General features: G+C 44.4%; 2 protein-coding genes across 3 annotated transcripts in view; one reads left to right on the forward strand and one right to left on the reverse strand.

Moving 5' to 3' along the window:
• Positions 1–18621, reverse strand: part of LOC126481682 (H(+)/Cl(-) exchange transporter 4) — a 403512-nt gene that overhangs the window by 218806 nt on the left and 166085 nt on the right. For both annotated transcript variants that reach the window (XM_050105618.1, XM_050105619.1), the window contains one exon: positions 14103–14131. The gene's annotated coding sequence lies outside the window, so the exon portion shown is untranslated. Of the gene's footprint in view, positions 1–14102; positions 14132–18621 lie in introns of those variants that run through there.
• On the forward strand, positions 1379–13190 carry LOC126481685 (lysozyme E-like). Its single transcript, XM_050105627.1, has 2 exons — positions 1379–1682; positions 12553–13190. The coding sequence occupies exons 1-2, from the start codon at positions 1420–1422 to the stop codon at positions 12755–12757; spliced, it is 468 nt and encodes a 155-aa protein (XP_049961584.1). The 5' UTR covers positions 1379–1419; the 3' UTR covers positions 12758–13190.

An 18621-nucleotide genomic window follows, 5' to 3' on the forward strand; every position in this document is an offset into this window, starting at 1 on the left:
TAATTATATCAGACGAAAGAAATATTTCTTTTATCATTTCGTAACCGACGTCAAACTTGAAATGAAAACAATCAGAAGTTTTTCATTCAGGCTGACTGAGTAACAATGGTAAAAGTCAGACATCTGGCAAGGAATGACTTTATTGCTCATATGAAGCGTTTCGGAATTATCAGTCATCAGATGTCCAGGAGGGAATACACACGTAGATATGGCGCTTAGAGTTGTATGTGAAACAAATATTTGCAGACTAGTTTGTTTCACTCGTAAATAATAGATTTCAGCTATCAGTGGTCCTTTTGAAATTTTATTGGCAGATCTATATTTCAGCTAGAAACTAGCCATTCTCAATGCACTATCATTTTTGATCAATGCATGTAATGCCTGTTGGTCGGGTTTCATCCACAGTCCAATGAACTGTGGATGAAACCCGACCAACACAGTACACAGTACCTTCTTCAAGCCATAACTCCGGCATGCAGTCGTCACACTAGAATCCAAAGTAGGTGTAGGGGAGTAAGTATGAGTGAGTTTGGGAGTATTAACGTTAGCTTCTAAGTAACTGCAATAAAAACGTTTGACTATTTATGTCACATATTTTGATACTTGCATACTCATTCATCGAGATCTATAGGGTACTGCCCATTGATCTACAATATTGAAATTTAGCAAGAAGTAACGATCACAGTAGAAGTAAAGGTAAAACGCATTACATGCATTGATCAAAAATGATAGTGCATTGAGAATGGCTAGTTTGTAGCTGAAATCTAGATCTGCCAATAAAATTTCAAAAGTCAATATAACAGTCGCTGCGTGCAACAGCCTTCCGAATGGAGGGTAACCTGATGATTGTTTGTTTCAGATACAACTTGAAACGCCATATCTATGTGCTGTAATCGATCCTCGATATCGGATGATGCGTAAATTCTGAAACGCACCCTATAAGCAAAAACGTCATTCCTTGCCTGATATTAGACTTTTAACATTGCGACCCAGTCAGTCTCGATGGAGAACTACTGACTTTTGTAACAGTGTCGCCTGCCGCCTGCATGACTTTATGTCACATTTATGTTATTGAAATTAAAGCTCTCTCTCTAAAATCTTTGAATCCCTGGGAGCAATATCTTGCCAGTGTCAATAACAGAGGGGGCTTCCTGAAGACTGGTGCACAAGCAGAGTACGGTTCAGAGGCCTCTTCCTCGTAACACGGGGGTTTCTGCGCGCCGGCCGCTTCCTCGGTCGTTTGTCAACCGCAGCAGTGACCGTGTTTTGGACCAATGAGGTGTCGTGGAAGTGGCTGCCCGCATGCCCTCCCCCCCCCCCCCCCCTCCCACGCAGGCCCCGCCGCGCATCCGCATAAAAGCGGCGGCGGCGAGCCGTCTGCTGTCTGCACTCGCCCCGTGCTCCTCCTCCTCCTCCACCATGGCCGCCTCACAGAGCCGACTACCGGCAGCCGTGGCGCTGCTGCTGCTGATGGCGGCGGCCACGCCGGCGCACGCCAGGAGGTTCGGCCGCTGCGAGCTGGCCAGGGAGCTGCGCTACCGCCACGGCCTGCCCTGGGACCAGCTCGCCACCTGGGTCTGCATCGCCAACTACGAGTCCAACTTCGACACCGCGGCTGTCGGCCGCCTCAACGGCGACGGCAGTCTCGACCACGGCATCTTCCAGATCTCCGACAAGTACTGGTGAGTCCGGCATCAGTCATCTACAGATACAGAAGGCACACCTCTTCTTCTTCATCTTCTTCTTCTTCTTTTTCGCTCCCCATTTAAAGCTGTTTTCTGCATGTTACTTCTCCTCCACTCCTAGGGCCTCGGTTTCTTTTCTTTCGTATTTACTTATTTTTACTCGTTACCTTTCAGGATCCATTCACTGTAGACATTCTCCATTTTTTCTTGACGGCTATAGTTTCGATCCAAGAAAACCACGTCTGAAGGTCACTTTTGTAAATTTTTCTTGAATAATTCGAAAACTATGGCCTGTAGCGAAAACGCGTCTCACTACAAAATTTAACTAGATTAAATTTCCTTCAAAAAGGTTCTGTTTATTTTTTGTGTAAAACTAACAGTTTGCGCGTAGAGAGCGAGAGAATAGGAAAATCTTGCGTGTGGTGTTTGAAGGTGTTGCAGGTTGCATAAAACCCAGTGGTAGGGGCAGCTCAATTATCCTGTTGGCTCTGAGAACTACGGGACTTTACTGCTGAGGTCATCGGTCCCCTAGAACTTAGAACTACTTAAACCTAACTAACCCAAGGACATCACACACATCCATGCCTGCGACCGTAGCGGTCGCTCGGTTCCAGACTGTAGCGCATAGAACCGCTCGGCCACTCCGGCCGGCTCTTGCGTCTGGTGTTTGAAGGTGTTGCATGTTGCATAAAAACCAGTGATAGGGGCAGCTCAATCGGCTTGTGTTAAGTTCATTTCCGATATATTCTGTCTGTTATTTTTCATTCCTTATACTCCTTATACTATTTACAAATCCCATCTCCATACCCCAGATAGGCATTTCTTGCATCTCTTATTTTCTTCTGACTTACGTTGCATATATTTAGTTCATTTCCGGTAGCAACATTTCTGACTCCAGTCTGTACCTTTACATCCGTTGATACTTCTTAGTAACTCGTTCATGTATCTTCCAAATACATTTCTTGTTGTTTGCCGCCGGTAATTCCTTACACGTAACAGTGTCGGTTGAGCAACAGTCTTTTACTAATACAATTTTAATATGGAGACGCATTCACTCATTCGACATCTTGCCGGGATAGACATATTCCACAGAAGCTGTTCCAATAATAATTAACATTATTTTTCTTTTTAAGTGTAGTGTGAATGTGAAGAGCCGGCCGAAGTGGCCGTGCGGTTAAAGGCGCTGCAGTCTGGAACCGCAAGACCGCTACGGTCGCAGGTTCGAATCCTGCCTCGGGCATGGATGTTTGTGAAGTCCTTAGGTTAGTTAGGTTTAACTAGTTCTAAGTTCTAGGGGACTAATGACCTCAGCAGTTGAGTCCCATAGTGCTCAGAGCCATTTGAACCATTTTGAATGTGAAGATTTTGCCGCAGACGTGTTTTGTTTTTATTCATGATGCACCCTCAGTCCTCACGTGGGTAAACAGTGCGTATTAGAACTATGCGTGCATTTCAGCTACGCCAGTTTTACAGACGGTCTGCGGGAAGCTCAGAAAGCTAGCATAGCTTACTCAGCACAGGCACCTTACTAGGCGCCCAGCTTTTCCTCACAGCTGCATTCCGTAATTGTGATTCGTAAACGTCGGCGTCAACCAGAAGACTTCAGATCGCTAATCTTTTGTAGTGCCAACCACTGTCAACATTGTAAATCTGTCAAGATCAGTACCGCGCGCAACACTGTAGGGCCCTTTATAACGAATGCCGTCTGAATTGTCTCAAAGTTTGTGATGAAAGCATTTCGGTCCCTTCATGGGAACAACCTATGACTTCTCAGAGGAGGGACATTACAACAGAATGTGAAACAAGGGAAATAATTAATTACATCGCGTAATATTGTTTTTGGAAAACTATACAGTTTGTAGCGACAAGTATGATTATTAAAAATAAACACTTCAACAACGCACTTCCACGAAACGTGTGTTTGTTGTTTCCGTGTGGCACGTCCACTCACCCTGATGATCGGTACAAAACACACAGTACAATTGTTGTACGACACCGTGCTGAGAAGTAATGCCACCGAATTTTTATATGAAAACTCTTAAAGCTTTTTAAATATAACAAACATTACTAACATTGTACATCTTTATTCTTCATTTCCACGTATTTTTAGCCCTTTGTCGCTAGAGGGCTAAAATTGTAATGTGTAACATAACGGAGTGTGACCTAACTACGTTGGTGCGTGGGAAATAGCGAGCTGTAATCTAGTTTCGAATGAGCACCCTCTCCTTCATCATGATAATGCCAGACCACACACGAACGCTGCGACATTTGCAGCAGTCCGATGCCCTGCGTTCACTGTCATCTATCATCGCTGCCATTAGCCACCTCCGATTTTCGTGTATTTCCAAAACTTAACGAAATCCTTCGAGCACTTAACACTGACAGTGATGAAGCGGCGCAAACAGAAGTGAAATTATGGCTTCGTCAACCCAGTTCAAACATTCTACAGTGATAGTATCAAGAAACGGGTCTCTCACTGAGAGAAATGCTTTCGTCATCAGGGTGACTTTGTTGAAAAATGACATGAAAAGTAAATACGTATAATTTTAATAACATTTGTTTTATTTAAAAAGGTTTAAGGGTTTTCCTATAAAAAATTCGGAGGCATTACTTTTCAGCACGCCCTCGAACCAACGTGGTATAAGCCTCCCTACACACACACACACACACACACACACACACACACACGAGCGCGCGCGCAACGCTCCTCTCTCTGACTGTCTTTTCCTGTTGAGAACTTGCTTTCTCTGCTGTCTGCATGGCTGCTCCAGGCCATCAGAAAAGATTGAGCTCCTTAACAAACACCTATGAAATCGGCAGCGATCTATGGAGGTAGCTAACGCTTCAGTATTTCGTACAGTCCAAATTGTAGCTGAAGTAGCCTTTATATTATTTGTCATGACATAACTGTGGACGAGCAATTAGTTTTGGTTCAAATGGCTCTAAGCAATATGGGACTTAACATCTGAGGTCATCAGTCCCCTAGACTGAGAACTACTTAAACCTAATTAACCTAAGGACATCACACACATCCATGCCCGAGGCAGGATTCGAACCTGCGACCGTAGCAGCGGCGTGGTTCCGGACTGAAGGGCACAGAACCGCTCGACCACAGCGGCCGGCCAGTTTGTTTCGTAAATTTGTAAATTTGTGGCAATGTTCTGTGGGACCAAACTGCTGAGGTCATTGGTCCCTTGGCTTACACACTAATTAAACTAACTTACTCTAAGGACAACACACACACTCATGCCCGAGGGTGGACTTGGCCCTCCGACGGGGGGAGTCACGCGAACCGTGACAAGGCGCCCTAGACCGCGCGGCTAGCAGTTTGTTATAACTGTGTTCTTTCACTTAGCCGAAAACGTCATGTAAGTGGTCTGACACAAAAGATAGTGCTTTATGCTGCAAAGTTGTGTTCTTACAAAATATTTCCCATTTATGTTCGTCGCCGTCAGTCGCCAGTGTCTACAGTATATAGTTGAAAAATTTCTGTAATGCGGATCTTACCGAAACTGTACAGGGTCTACGTCGTTTGCAGTATTAGAAAGAGTATGTCGAAAACTATTCGTCCGCTGCCGCTAAGTAGATCGATTTAGGTTAAACTTTTCATTCCGTAATGGCACAACCTAGAGTCTAGAAACAGTCGCGGATTAATGTATGCGTGAAGTACATCCTTTGTGATGCGAGCTGCTAAGTTTCTCATTTGTCAGATCTCGTATACTTCGTGTTGATCATTCGTGGCAGGTTATCACTGCAAGCCCGACGGGAAAACAAATCCAGACCCTCGTCTATTGCTGGCAGTGGTCTCCCTATTGAGCAAAACTCGTAGAGCGATTCGTGGTTTCCCTGTGCGTGTCGAACAACAGGAATTTTGCACGGACGACTCTAGGAAAACACTACAACCTGTACAACCGTCAGAGCTCTACCACGACGACCCCACTTTCCTATTTCACGCATTATGGCGGAGAAATGGTTAATTTCTTAAATCGATGTGAAAGGTCAAAGTCATTTGTCTCACATAATACTCTCTGAATTAGGTTCGTATCTAATAATACTGCGTAACTCAGTCCCAGGAGTCGTTACGTTCTCCACTATTTGTGCAAGTGTTCATATACAAAACAGATGCGCACAGTATAAATGCGTGTTACGTCTGGCTCGGCAGCTGACGATCTGCAAGTTCAGGCAAGTTGCGTCAGAAGTACAGTTACGTATTTGTTGTGGAAACACAGGTTGCACAGTTACTAGTTTCGGAGTCATAGCCCCATTATCAAGGAACCCTGCATAAAAATAAAACATACAGAGTGAGTCACAAACGAAACAAATTTTGATAAATTAGATTACAATAGCATTATACTGCCACTAATTTATGTAAAAGATAATCGAAGTTTAATCCCTACAAAGCACAAAATTTAGTTTAGGTGACAAGTAGCTACGTAGTCTGCCAGCAAACAGATGTAGTTCGTCATAGGAATGCATGATACACTTGATATCATTGAAAAGGCAAAGAAGGACTAATAATTATACACCAAACAATTTAAATAAATATGTAATTAACGTTTGATTCACAGAACAGATTTTATCTCATGGACATATATATGATGCTGTAAAAATCAGATAATGCTTCTTACATCCACATTTCACATCAATATAGGATAAAATAATGTAAAGTAGCATGGCCAACTCATTACAGGTTCTGACGAATAAAGTACCAAGAATGAAATTTCTATGCGGAACCACAATGGCAAAAGTTGAAGTACATGCAAAATTCATCGAAACTATGTTAGTCATTGAATCATGCAGAATGAAGGAAAATAATAGTTCAAATTCGCGTAGATATAGTTTCCAGACGCGAATAAATGGCGCAAAGCCGCTCGGCAAAAGCAAATAATCGTGTGTAATGCCTACGTGAGGGTGTCAGTAAAATAACCATTATCTGTGATGTATATCTAATTGTATCATTAAGAAAATTAAACGCAGTAGACGAAAAACAGCAGTCGTTGTTTATCGGCTGTGCACAAACCTCATCCAAATGGTTCAAATGGCTCTGAACACTATGGGACTGAGGTCATCAGTCCCCTAGACTTAGAACTACTTAAACCTAACTAACCTAAGGACATCACACACATCCATGTCCGAGGCGAGGTATTATCGACAAGTTCTAGCTATTTTACTCTGTTTCGTTGTATACATTCGTCAAATAAATAAATTTACAAATTCAACCCTGATAACTTCATTCCGTATCTAATCCCTCAAACAGAAATCTTTCGCGCAACTCATAAATTTCATTTCTGTGGCCAGTATAGGCGTTTCGCCTTGTTTTCGTAATGTTCTCGACTCTGGGCCGTATGGAAAACCAGGTTTAGCCATCACTTTATCAAATTTTATTTTTGTTTCTTCCGCACTTCGTTGCCTATTGTTTTGTCTATTGTACCACACATCATCTGATGCATATTTAATGTCTTTTTTTCAAGTTGAAATGAAATGAAACGTCGTGTGACAAGGGCCTCCCGTCGGGTAGACCGGTCGCCTGGTGCAAGTCTTTTTAGTTGACGCCACGTCGGCGACTTGCGCGTCGCTGGTACCTAAGAAGTTATAATACGAAACGCGTTCAAAGCGTGAGCTTTTAGGACTATTTCGGAAAGAGCAGTATCTTGTCTTTCAAAACCCCTAATCTTAATCTTTCTATGAGAAATATCGAAATTTTAAGAGGTAGATCTTTGGTCTGGGCAATATTTTGCCATTTGCAGAGCCTCCTCACTCTTCTAAAACTGTTAAGTCGTTAACGAACATTGCTGGCTATGTCCACTTATCTGATCCAATTTTAATGCTTCAGTTGACGTTAGTTTTCCACTGTCTAAGAATGTTGTCAATATAGGTAGTAAAAGCTGTGGGCGATATACAAGGCCCTTGACTCATTGCTCTATTAATTGTTATAGCTTCAGTCTTTATTATGAAGTTTGTTTCTTCACCTAGGCTTTCGTAACTTGTATTAAGTGCTTGGTGTTCCCTTGCCTTTGATAAATAGTTTATAAAATATGGTGACTGACACGGTCGAAAGCTTTAGGTGATATAAACCCTACAGAAAACGGCCGGTAAGGAGGTCTAAGATAGCAGCCTCACTACCACCTTACTACCTCGCAATATATTGGTAACATTTACCTGGGACTTCTCGTTCCTCAGAATTCTGAACGCAGTTTTACATTCCGTACAGAAAAGCGAAGTTATAAATGCGAGTAAAAATTTATAAATAGAGAAATGTTACCAATCGGATTTAAAAGTGATTTTAGGAGTATGCCAAGGGAGTAGAATATATATTAATAATGTAATAGGCAACGTTGAAGGTTCCGTGAGGCTGTTCGCCGACAATGCTGATATTTGCCTAGAGCAGGGGAACATTTTGACAATCCTGGTACTTTTATGGAATACCTAGTCTATTTTGAACGTTAATGAAATTTTCAAAAAAGGAGATAAACTTGTTTTAGTCAGTGATTACTTCAATTTAAAATCATGACCAACAACATGGAAATCATAGTAAAATTTTTAAAAACTAATTAGCATATTCAAAACGTCCAAACTGAAGAAAGAAACACAATGTTATTTTCAGTTTTTCGTGGAGCACTTACTCACTTGCGGCGGAACACCAATGTTCCGCGGAACACAGTTTGGGAAACCCTGTTCCAGAGGAAGAATCAAACGCCTTAAGACTATAGCAAAATGTCAGGAAGACCCGCAGAAGATCGATGATTGTGCAGGGACTGTCAGTTGACCCTGAACGTAAATAAATGTCACGTATCGCGTAAAAAATAGGCGAATAGATCCACTTATGTTCGATTACACTACTGGCGATAAACGGAGAGACCCATAGTGGAATAACCTCATAAGGCTAACGATGGGAAAAACAGATCCCAGGCTGAGATTCATTAGGAGAGTCTTAATGAATGTTATTCATTCACGAAACGAGTGGTTGAGAAAACGCTTGTTGGACCGATTCTTTTGTTCATCAGTCCGAGAATCTTCATAAGTAGGATTAATAGAAACGAGAGAGACGATAAAATTTAGACTGGCGAATTTCGTAACAAGATCGTATACTGGAGCGAGAGCATTACGGAGAGATTCAACAGACTCCAATGGCGGACGCTAGAAGGGAGACTTTGTGCATCACTGGGAGATTTACTGTTGAATTTCAGAGAGTGTAGTGTACCAGAAGATTTGGGCAACATATTACCTCCTCCTGCATAAGTCTCGCAGAACAATCATACTCAGCTTGCGTTTATCGCGGATCTCTGCCCAGCGCAAAGTTCCAACGACTGGGAAAAAGCATGGGTGACTTTTGTATATAAGAAGGGTAAAAGAACGGAACCCCAAAATTACAGACCGATATCATTAACACAGGTTTTCTGCACAACTACTGAATATATTCTTAGTTCTGTCCACGAATAAGAACGATTTTAGAAAGCATCGCTCGCGCGAAACTAAGCTTTCCATTTTCCCACATGATATACTACCAACTATTAATGAAGGGCAACGGGCAGATTCAATATTTCTAAATTTCCGAAAAGCTTTTGACACGATGCCCCATTGCGGACTGCTGACGAAGGTACGAGCATACGGAATAGGTTCCCAGATATGTGAGTGGTTTGAAGACTTCTTGAGCAACAGAACGCAGTCGGCGAGTGTTCATCAGAGACAAGGGTCTCGTCAGGAGTGCCCCAGGGATGTGTGCTAGGACTGCTGTTACTCACCATGAGTATAAATGGACCTGGCTGACAGGGTGAGCAGTAATCTGCGGCTGTTTCTTGGTAATCCTGTGGCGAAGGGAAGATGTTATCGATGACTGTAGGAGGATACAAGATGACTTAGACCAAATTACTGGTTGGTGAGATGAACGGCAGCTAGCTCTTAATGTAGAAAAAATGTAAGTCAATGTAGAAGAGCAGGAAAAATAAACGCGTAATGTTCGGATACAGCATTGGCACTGTGCTGCTTCAGACAGCCACGCCCATTACATACACTGCAAAGCGATATGAAATGGAACGGGAGTGTAAGGATTGTTGTGGGGAAGGCGAATGGTCAACTTCGGCTTATTGGGAGAATTTCAGGAAAATGTAGTTCGTGTGTAAAGCAGAGCACGTATACACTGAAGAGCCAAAGAAACAGGTACATGTCTCTAATATCGTGTACGGGCCCCGCGAGCACGCAGAAGTGCCACAACACGACGTGACATGGACTCGACTAATGTCTGAAGTAGTGCTGGAGGGAACTGACACTATGAATCCTGCAGGACTGTCCATAAATCCGTCAGAGTACGAGGGATTGGAGATCTCTTCTGAACACCACGTTGCAAGGCATGCCAGATACGATCATCTCTGGGGAGTTTGATGGCCAGCGTAAGTGTTTGAACTGAGCCACTCTGTAGAATTCTGGACGTGTAGGGTGCAGCATTGTCCTGCTGGAATTGTCCAAGGCCGTTGCGATGCACAATGGACATGAATGGACGCAGGTGATCAGACATGATGCTTACGTACGTGTCACCCGTCAGAATCGTATCTAGACGTATCAGCGGTCCCATATCATACCAACTGCACACGCCCCTCACCATTACAGAGCATCCACCAGCCGTAACAGTCCCCTGATGACATGCAGGGTCCATGGATTCATGAGGTTGTCTCCACACCCGTACACGTCCATCCACTCGATACAATATGAAACGAGACTCGTCCGATCAGGCAATATATTTCCAGACATCAATAATCCAATGTCGGTGTTTACGGGCCCAGGCGAGGCGTAAAGCTTTGTGTCGTGCAGTAATCAAGGATACACGAGTGGGCCTTTGGCTCCGAAAGCTCATATCGGTGGTGTTTCGTTGAATAGTTCGCACGCTGACACTTGTTGATGGCCCAGCGCTGAAATCTGCGGCAATTTGCGGAAGGGTTGCCTTCAGTCGTCGTTGGTCCCGTTCTTCCAGCATCTTTTTCCGGCCGCAGTGCTGTCGGAGATTTCATGTTTTACCGGATTCCTGATATTCACGGTACACTCGCGAAATAGTCATAGAGAAAAATCCCCACTTCATCGCTACCTCGGAGATGCTGTGTCCCGTCGCTCGTGCACCGACTATAACACCACATTCAGTCTCACTTAAACCTTGATAACCCGCCAGTGTAGTAGCAGTAACCGATCTAACAGGTGCGCCAGACACTTGTCTTATACACTACCGGCCATTAAAATTGCTACACCAAGAAGAAATGCGGATGATAAACTGGTATTCATGGACAAATATACTAGAACTGACATGTGATTATATTTTCACGCAATTTGGGTGCATAGATCCTGATAAATCAGTACCCAGAACAACCACCTCTGGCCGTAATAACAGCCTTGATACGCCTGGGCATTGAGTCAAACAGAGCTTGGATGGCGTTTACAGGTACAGCTGCCCATGCAGCTTCAACACGATACCACAGTTCATCAAGAGTAGTGACTGGCGTATTGTGACGAGCCAGTTGCTCGGCCACCATTGACCAGACGTTTTCAATTGGTGAGATATCTGGAGAATGTGCTGGCCAGTGCAGCAGTCGAACATTTTCTGTATCCAGTAAGGCCCGTACAGGACCTGCAACATGCGGTCGTGCATTATCCTGCTGAAATGTAGGGTTTCGCAGAGATCGAATGAAGGGTAGAGCCACGGGTCGTAACACATCTGAAATGTAACGTCCACTGTTCAAAGTGCCGTCAATTCGAACAAGAGGTGACGGAGACGTGTAACCAATGGCACCCCATACCATCACGCCGGGTGATACGCCAGTATGGCGATGACGAATACACGCTTCCAATGTGCGTTCACCGCGATGTCGCCAAACACGGATGCGACCATGATAATGATTTAAACAGAACCTGGATTCACCCGAAAAAATGACGTTTTGCCATTCGTGCACCCAGGTTCGTCGTTGAGTACACCATCGCAGGCGCTCCTGTCTGTGATGCAGCGTCAAGGGTAACGGCAGCCATGGTCTCCGAGCTGATAGTCCATGCTGCTGCAAACGTCGTCGAACTGTTCGTGCAGATGGTTGTTGTCTTGCAAACGTCCCCCATCTGTTGACTCAGGGATCGAGATCCGTCACAGCCATGCGGATAAGGTGCCTGTCATCTCGACTGCTAGTGATACGAGGCCGTTGGGATCCAGCACGGCGTTCCATATTAGCCTCCTGAACCCACCGATTCCATATTCTGCTAACAGTCATTGGATCTCGACCAACGTGAGCAGCAATGTCACGATATGATAAACCGCAATCGCGATAGTCTACAATCCGACCTTTATCAAAGTCGGAAACGTGATGGTACGCATTTCTCCTCCTTACACGAGGCATCACAATAACGTTTCTCCAGGCAACGCCGGTCAACTGCTGTTTGTGTATGAAAAATCGGTTGGAAACTTCCCTCATGTCAGCACGTTGAAGGTGTCGCCACCGGCGCCAACCTTGTGTGAATGCTCTGAAAAGCTAATCATTTGCATATCACAGCATCTTCTTCCTGTTGGTTAAATTTCGCGTCTGTAGCACGTCATCTTCGTGGTGTAGCAATTTTAATGGCCAGTAGAGTATATGTGTTGCCGACCGCAGCGTCGTATTCTGCCTGTTTACATATCTCTGTATTAGAATACGTATGCCTGTACCAGATTCTTTGGCAGTTCAGTGTAAGATGCTATGCGGGCTGCTAGATCAGTAGGTTCGAACAACACGCAAGTGTTGCGGAGATGTTTCGGGAACTCAAATGGGGAGCCCCTGGAGGGAAGGCGACCTCGTTTTGAGGAACACTGTTGAGAAAATTCAGAGGACAGACATTTGAAGTGCGACGTGGTCGGTGTGCGCAGGTGTTCGCCGCCGGGCCACGGCTGGGCGTGCGGCATCTCCTGTGACCGGCTGCAGGACGACGACATTTCGGATGACGTGACGTGCGCGCGCCGCATCCACGCCGAGCACCAGCGGCTCTCCGGCGACGGGTTCAACGCGTGGACCGTCTACCGCCAGCACTGCAGCGGCGGCCGCGCCGGGCACTTCCTCAACGGCTGCTTCTGAGCGGCGCAGCGTCAGCGCATGGCGGGCAACGACGGGTCTCCTAACCAGGTGGTCTCGAGTTTGCAACAGAAGCACTTTTTCCAGAGAACAACTGTGGTTCTTCATTTGCATAAACATTCATCGTTAAGTACATAAATATTCTCTTGATTCTTATATTCATACACGAAAAACATGTTATTTTGGTGTAGCAACATAAAACACACCGTCACAGTCATATAGTCACAGCAAAATAGCGTAACAGCACTGAGATGTCATTCACTGCGTCATCCACGATACTGAAGTGCAATTTTTAGTAGCATAGACTAAATTTTTTATGTCATTCATCATGTGTATATGCTTCGTTCCATACTGCTTATGAGTTGTATAAGTTTCATGTCACGTCATTTGCGGCTTGTATATGATCAAATAAATAGTTACTGTCTTGTATGCCAAACCTGAGTTAATACAAACTTCGACACAATTTTTACCTTTTGTATTGTATGTGTTTGTATGTTAACCGGGAGCCTAGAAACGACGGAGAGGCTCCGTCCCCGCCGCAGCAGCAGTGGTCCACAACTACACGACGACTACCGCAGTCCACTTCTCCCCTCCACCGCCCCTCACCGAATCCAGGGTTATTGTGCGATCCCCCCCCCCCCCCCAGGGAACGTCTCACACCAGACGAGTGTAACCCCTATGTTTGCGTGGCAGAGTAATGGTGGTGTACGCGTACGTGGAGAACTTGTTTGCGCAGCAATCGCCGACATAGTGTAGCTGAGGCGGAATAAGGGGAACCAGCCCGCATTCGCCGTGGCAGATGGAAAACCGCCTAAAAACCATCCACAGACTGGCCGGGTCACCGGACCTCGACACAAGTCCGCCGGGCGGATTCGTGCCGGAGACCAGGCGCTCCTTCCCACTCCGGAAAGCCGTGCGTTAGACCACACGACCAACCGGGCGGGCCATTTTTACCTTACTTGAAGGACCTTTTATTTTGCTAAGGAGAAGCAAGGACTTCATGTAAACAAGATACGATCCAAAAATTCTCTTTAAAATGATGTGAACTGAGAAACTGCAACACCCAAGCAAGAAAAGTAATTTCGCGAAGAAGTTCGCGAAACAAAACTGAAGAAAGGAGAAAAGTATTGTTTTTGGAACAGATGACTGCTATGACTTCAGGTGAAACTGGTATGCGACGATCTACAAACCTACAGTAGTGTAATACAAGTACTATTTTCTATTAAACTCGTCTTCCTACTGAATAATAGCATACAACAGAAAATCTTAATCGTGTATCTATTAGATTTTGATTCCATTTCTACCATAAATTGTACACGATTGACCCATAATACTCAGGTTTACTTACTGTGAGTGTTCGTCGACTTCAGACGTTTCCTGAAAAAGAGAAAGATAAGTGTCAGGCAAACCATGTTGACAAACAGTCTTACAATAATAAAGACTCTCTGATACAGGATGAAATTACTGACTACATGAAAAAAACATAAATTAGTTACAAACTATGCCGTACAAACACTTTCTTCAACAATTAAACGTCACCACAGGTATTCTGATTTAGGTTACGACACGTTCGATATGCCCGCTATCATTGCCGGAGATGTGGCGCAGACGAGTAGCTAAATTCTGCGTGACCCGCTTAAGTGTCGGAACATCGATGCTGTCGATGACCTGAATGGCTGTTTCCAGCTTTTTGGGCTATTGCTGTACACGTTGTCTTTAATATAGCCCCACAAAAAGGATTCACATGTGTTCAGATCCGGAGTATATGGCGCCCAATTGATGCCCATGACAGTGGCATCTGGGTACCCTAGAACCAAATGCTGTCCCCAGAGTGCTCCTCCAGGACATCAAACATTCTCATGCTTCAATGCGTTCGAGCTTTGTCTTGCATGAACCACATCTTGTCGAAATCAGGGTCACCCTGGATAGTAGGGATGAAAGCATCTTCTAAAACCTTCACATACCATTCGGTAGCCACCGTGCTATCAAGGAACCTCGCACTGATTGTTCCGTGACTCGACATCACACTGTCACCCGTTAAATGTGGAGAGACTTCTCGATCGCGAAATGTAGATTCTCAGTCTCACAAATGCGCCAATTTTGCTTCTTGACGAACGCATCTAAATAAAAGTCGTCACTAAACCAAACCATATTTACATCAAAGTCCTGTTCGTCAATTCTGTGGACAATAGTGTTGGCGAAACACAACCGCTCTTCCATGGCCCTGGGACTTGATGGCTGATGGATTTGAATTCTGTGTGGGAAGAGATGCACGTCTCCAACAGAAATTTGTCACAGTGTCTCACGGTCGATTCCCACCTGTTGCGGAGCTCGTCTGGTCAATTTCCTGGGACTGGTTTGAAACCCAGGGCGTGTCTCCTCGATGTTTTCAGGCTTTTTCACCCTTTTTGGACGACCGACATTGCCAACACTGTCATCACGACCACTATCCGGTCTCTCAAACCTGCGAATCAAATTCTTCATTGTTAGCACACTTGGACCGGTTGTCTACATCTTGAACTCGGTCGCAAACTTCCTCTGAGTCGTAGGTGTGCTGTTAGCGCTTGCATAAAAAGGCCTTCACAAGCGCTATACACTCAGGCACGCTGGTACCGTGACATTTTCACGTGCAAATGGCCGACAACAACAGGGCGCATGCGCATACGCATACTAATTCCCATCGTGCCCCGCGGCCAACCGTGCCGTTTGAAATTCCTAACGCAAACCGTTCAGAAGTTATGACGATTTCATTTCGTATAGTTCAATAGCTGTCACCCTATGCCAACAAGACCGATTCTTTTAAGAGATAGGAGTTTTGTGTAACAACGAAGCAAGTTCAAATGGAAACGGGTGGGTCAGTACACACAGGACACTATTTTTCTCATAAATTAATCTCAACAGAGACCCACCGGGATAGCCGCGAGTGTTAAAGCGCCGCTTCCGGGACGGGGAGGTACGCTGGCCAGGACAGAATCCGCCCGGCGGATCAACGATGACGGTCGGTGTGGTTTTTAGACAGTTTCCCCACACCCAATTTGGTGAGTGCCGTGCTGGTACTTAAGCCACACCTCAGTTACGCGACTTGAAAACATTCGGTCAGTCTCACATGAATAACACTGCACGAAAACTGTTGGATACATATATTAAATCCCAAGAGGCAACGGGACAGAATTGGTATTTGGACATCCCTTAAACTAATCATGCCAAATCCGTTAATATCTTTGTCGACCCGCGCCGATGCAGGACAAAGGCACAAAAGAATGAAGAAGAAAAAGTACAAAAGAAGAAGAAGAGCTATCATAAAAGACATCCGCGTGTCAGACAAGAATGTCAGTTCACTTTTCTTACGAGTCTTTAAATCACTATGAGAAGTGTGATAATAGATGCGTATCTACCCCACAAAGTAGTTTCGAGAGTGAAATTACAGTGCGACCTCCAGCATGTGAATAGATTAGAGGAAACGCAGTGCCAACCAAAACCGCGAAGGGGTGTAACTAACCACTTATTAACGTAAAAAACAAAGTATGAACAGTTTTATAATCTACAAATATCGCTCGCCAAAACAAACAGTATCATTCTAGATTCCAGTGAGGATGCGTTAAAATAGAAGGCGAAAAGCCTCTGGAAGAAATAAAACACATTGCAGAAAGAAAAACATTTTTTATTTACAAAACGAATAGATCGCACTAATTTCAGAAAGCGATAACTTACAGGTATTCATCATTTCTGGAAAATGAACAGGCACAATAGCTGATAATTTGTATCTAGCTCAACGTTATACATCAGATGAATCAAAATTATAGAAGGCAGGAAAGTATCAGATTAACAAATTAGGCAATATGTTGACAAGGTGAAGCACAAGACTTAACTATTGCTATTTTGTTATTGTGTCAACGCACCATTTCTCAAAAATCACAGAGCAGTGTTTACATAAAAATTTATAAGCCATTTCACAAAACAACATACACACATTCAACCTCAAAAAGAAGAAAAATTACGAAGGTATACAAATCAAGTTGCTGGCGACAAAATAAACTACAACAGTACTCAGATACGGAAAGATGTTCCAAAAGTAATTCAAATAATTCAATTTAGGTGGACCGAAACAAAGAGAAGAAGGTGTCATCCTTGGATAAAAGTTGGCACTACAGCCAATCATTAACTGTAATTTCATACGCTTTGCCATGTCCTGATCCACTGGAAAACAATATTTATATGATCATTTGTGTTAAGACCGTAAAGGTTGTGAAAGTCAGACTCCGAAAAACGCGTACAGTAGGACGCTTTCAGTAGCACACTGTCTGACAAATAAGTGAAGCATACAGGAGGGGGCGAGGAAACGAAATGAAGCTTCAGAAGATGAGAGGGTATGTCACATCAGTGATTAGAAAACAGAGTCAAATTTACGAAGAACTGGGCGGTATGAGCTCACTTATCAATACGACGTTGTACCCTCTGTGACCTTGATTCATGCACTGATTCGATTAAGAAGGGGGTCAAAAAGCTATTGCATTATCGCCGGAAGCAAGATGGTCCACAGCTGTTGTGACTGGTCCTAGATATCCTAGATAGAGTCAGTGACCCGAAGCAGATGTCCAGACTGAACCTACATATGTTCTATCAGCGACAGATCTGAAGATTTTTGCTGGCCGTTGGACTACCTCAAAGACAGTTCATAGAGACACATGCCACGTGTACATGACACTGTCCTACTGAAAAATGACACCACGTTATTGCTCAAAAATGGTTCAAATGGCTCTGAGCACATCTGAGTCATCAGTCCCCTAGAACTTACAACTACTTAAACCTAACTAACCTAAGGACATCACACACATGCATGCCCGAGGCAGGATTCGAACTTGCGACCGTAGCAGCAGCGCGGTTCCGGACTGAAGCGCCTAGAACCGCTCGGCCACAGGGACCATGATATTCTCGCCTGGGCAATGACACGTGAGGATGCAGGATGTCCGTGACGTACCGTTGTGGGACTAGATTTCCCTCATCATCCTAATGCGCCACGAATCTGGGAACTGCACGATTTGTCCAGGTGGAAAGATGGAGATACACAATGAGACCCCTTTAAAAGTTTGTCAGCTGTCGATAACGCTGTTTCACAGAAAACATTTCCTTCAACAGCGTGCAGTCAAAATCTGACGTTACTCAAGCTCCTTCTATACCCTACCAGACCTAGCAACAACACTAAACACGAACATCACTAATGCACTCTGCAGTGTCCGTTCTACCTGTCACAGAGAACTGCTATTCTACCCGCCAATGGTGTGTGACGGAGTACCGTTGACGTCCATCCATTGTAAGGGAGTGTATAAACATCACACCGTGGTGTTGAATGTTACTTACATTTCCAAATTAGATCGCAGAAACTCTGAGGAATATGTAAGTTCGATAAAGAGCTATATTTCACGCAGCCCACTCTACCTCTTTACGTGGAGATCAACAAATAAAAAAAATCCCCTGGAAGAAATTTACGAATTTAAAACACGAAATGGAAGGAGAAAATACTGTGGCCGGTATCAATCGATCTGAAATACTGTTCCCTTAAATATAAGCGTCGGAACACACAAAGAGTTTCGCTGTTAGAGTGTCGTCACGGAACTTGGCTTCGCCTGTTGAGCAATAACGCTCCTAACGTTTTGTACCGGGCGGATGAGAGGCGCTATTTTGAGTCAGGACTGGCCGAAGGTGGCAGTAAATAACGTGATAAACTGCACGTCATATACTGCGTACTACACGGGACGCCTCTCTCCCAAGTCGTTCCGCATGCGGCTGGAGACCTTCGCTGGAGCGGTGGTCGTCCTTCTGGTGTCTGACGCTCTGTGTTACTCTCGGCTGCAGACCACGATAGCTAC

This window comes from Schistocerca serialis, chromosome 5, assembly GCF_023864345.2.
Source record: "Schistocerca serialis cubense isolate TAMUIC-IGC-003099 chromosome 5, iqSchSeri2.2, whole genome shotgun sequence".
NCBI classification, from domain to species: Eukaryota; Metazoa; Arthropoda; class Insecta; order Orthoptera; family Acrididae; genus Schistocerca; species Schistocerca serialis.

What these genes read in the sequence shown, in the direction of transcription:
- LOC126481685 (XM_050105627.1), top strand. Translation starts at nt 1,420, where the DNA reads ATGGCCGCCTCACAGAGCCGACTACCGGCAGCCGTGGCGCTGCTGCTG. An exon ending in CAGATCTCCGACAAGTACTG is followed by an intron (nt 1,683 to 12,552) that starts GTGAGTCCGGCA and finishes CGGTGTGCGCAG; the next exon opens with GTGTTCGCCGCCGGGCCACG.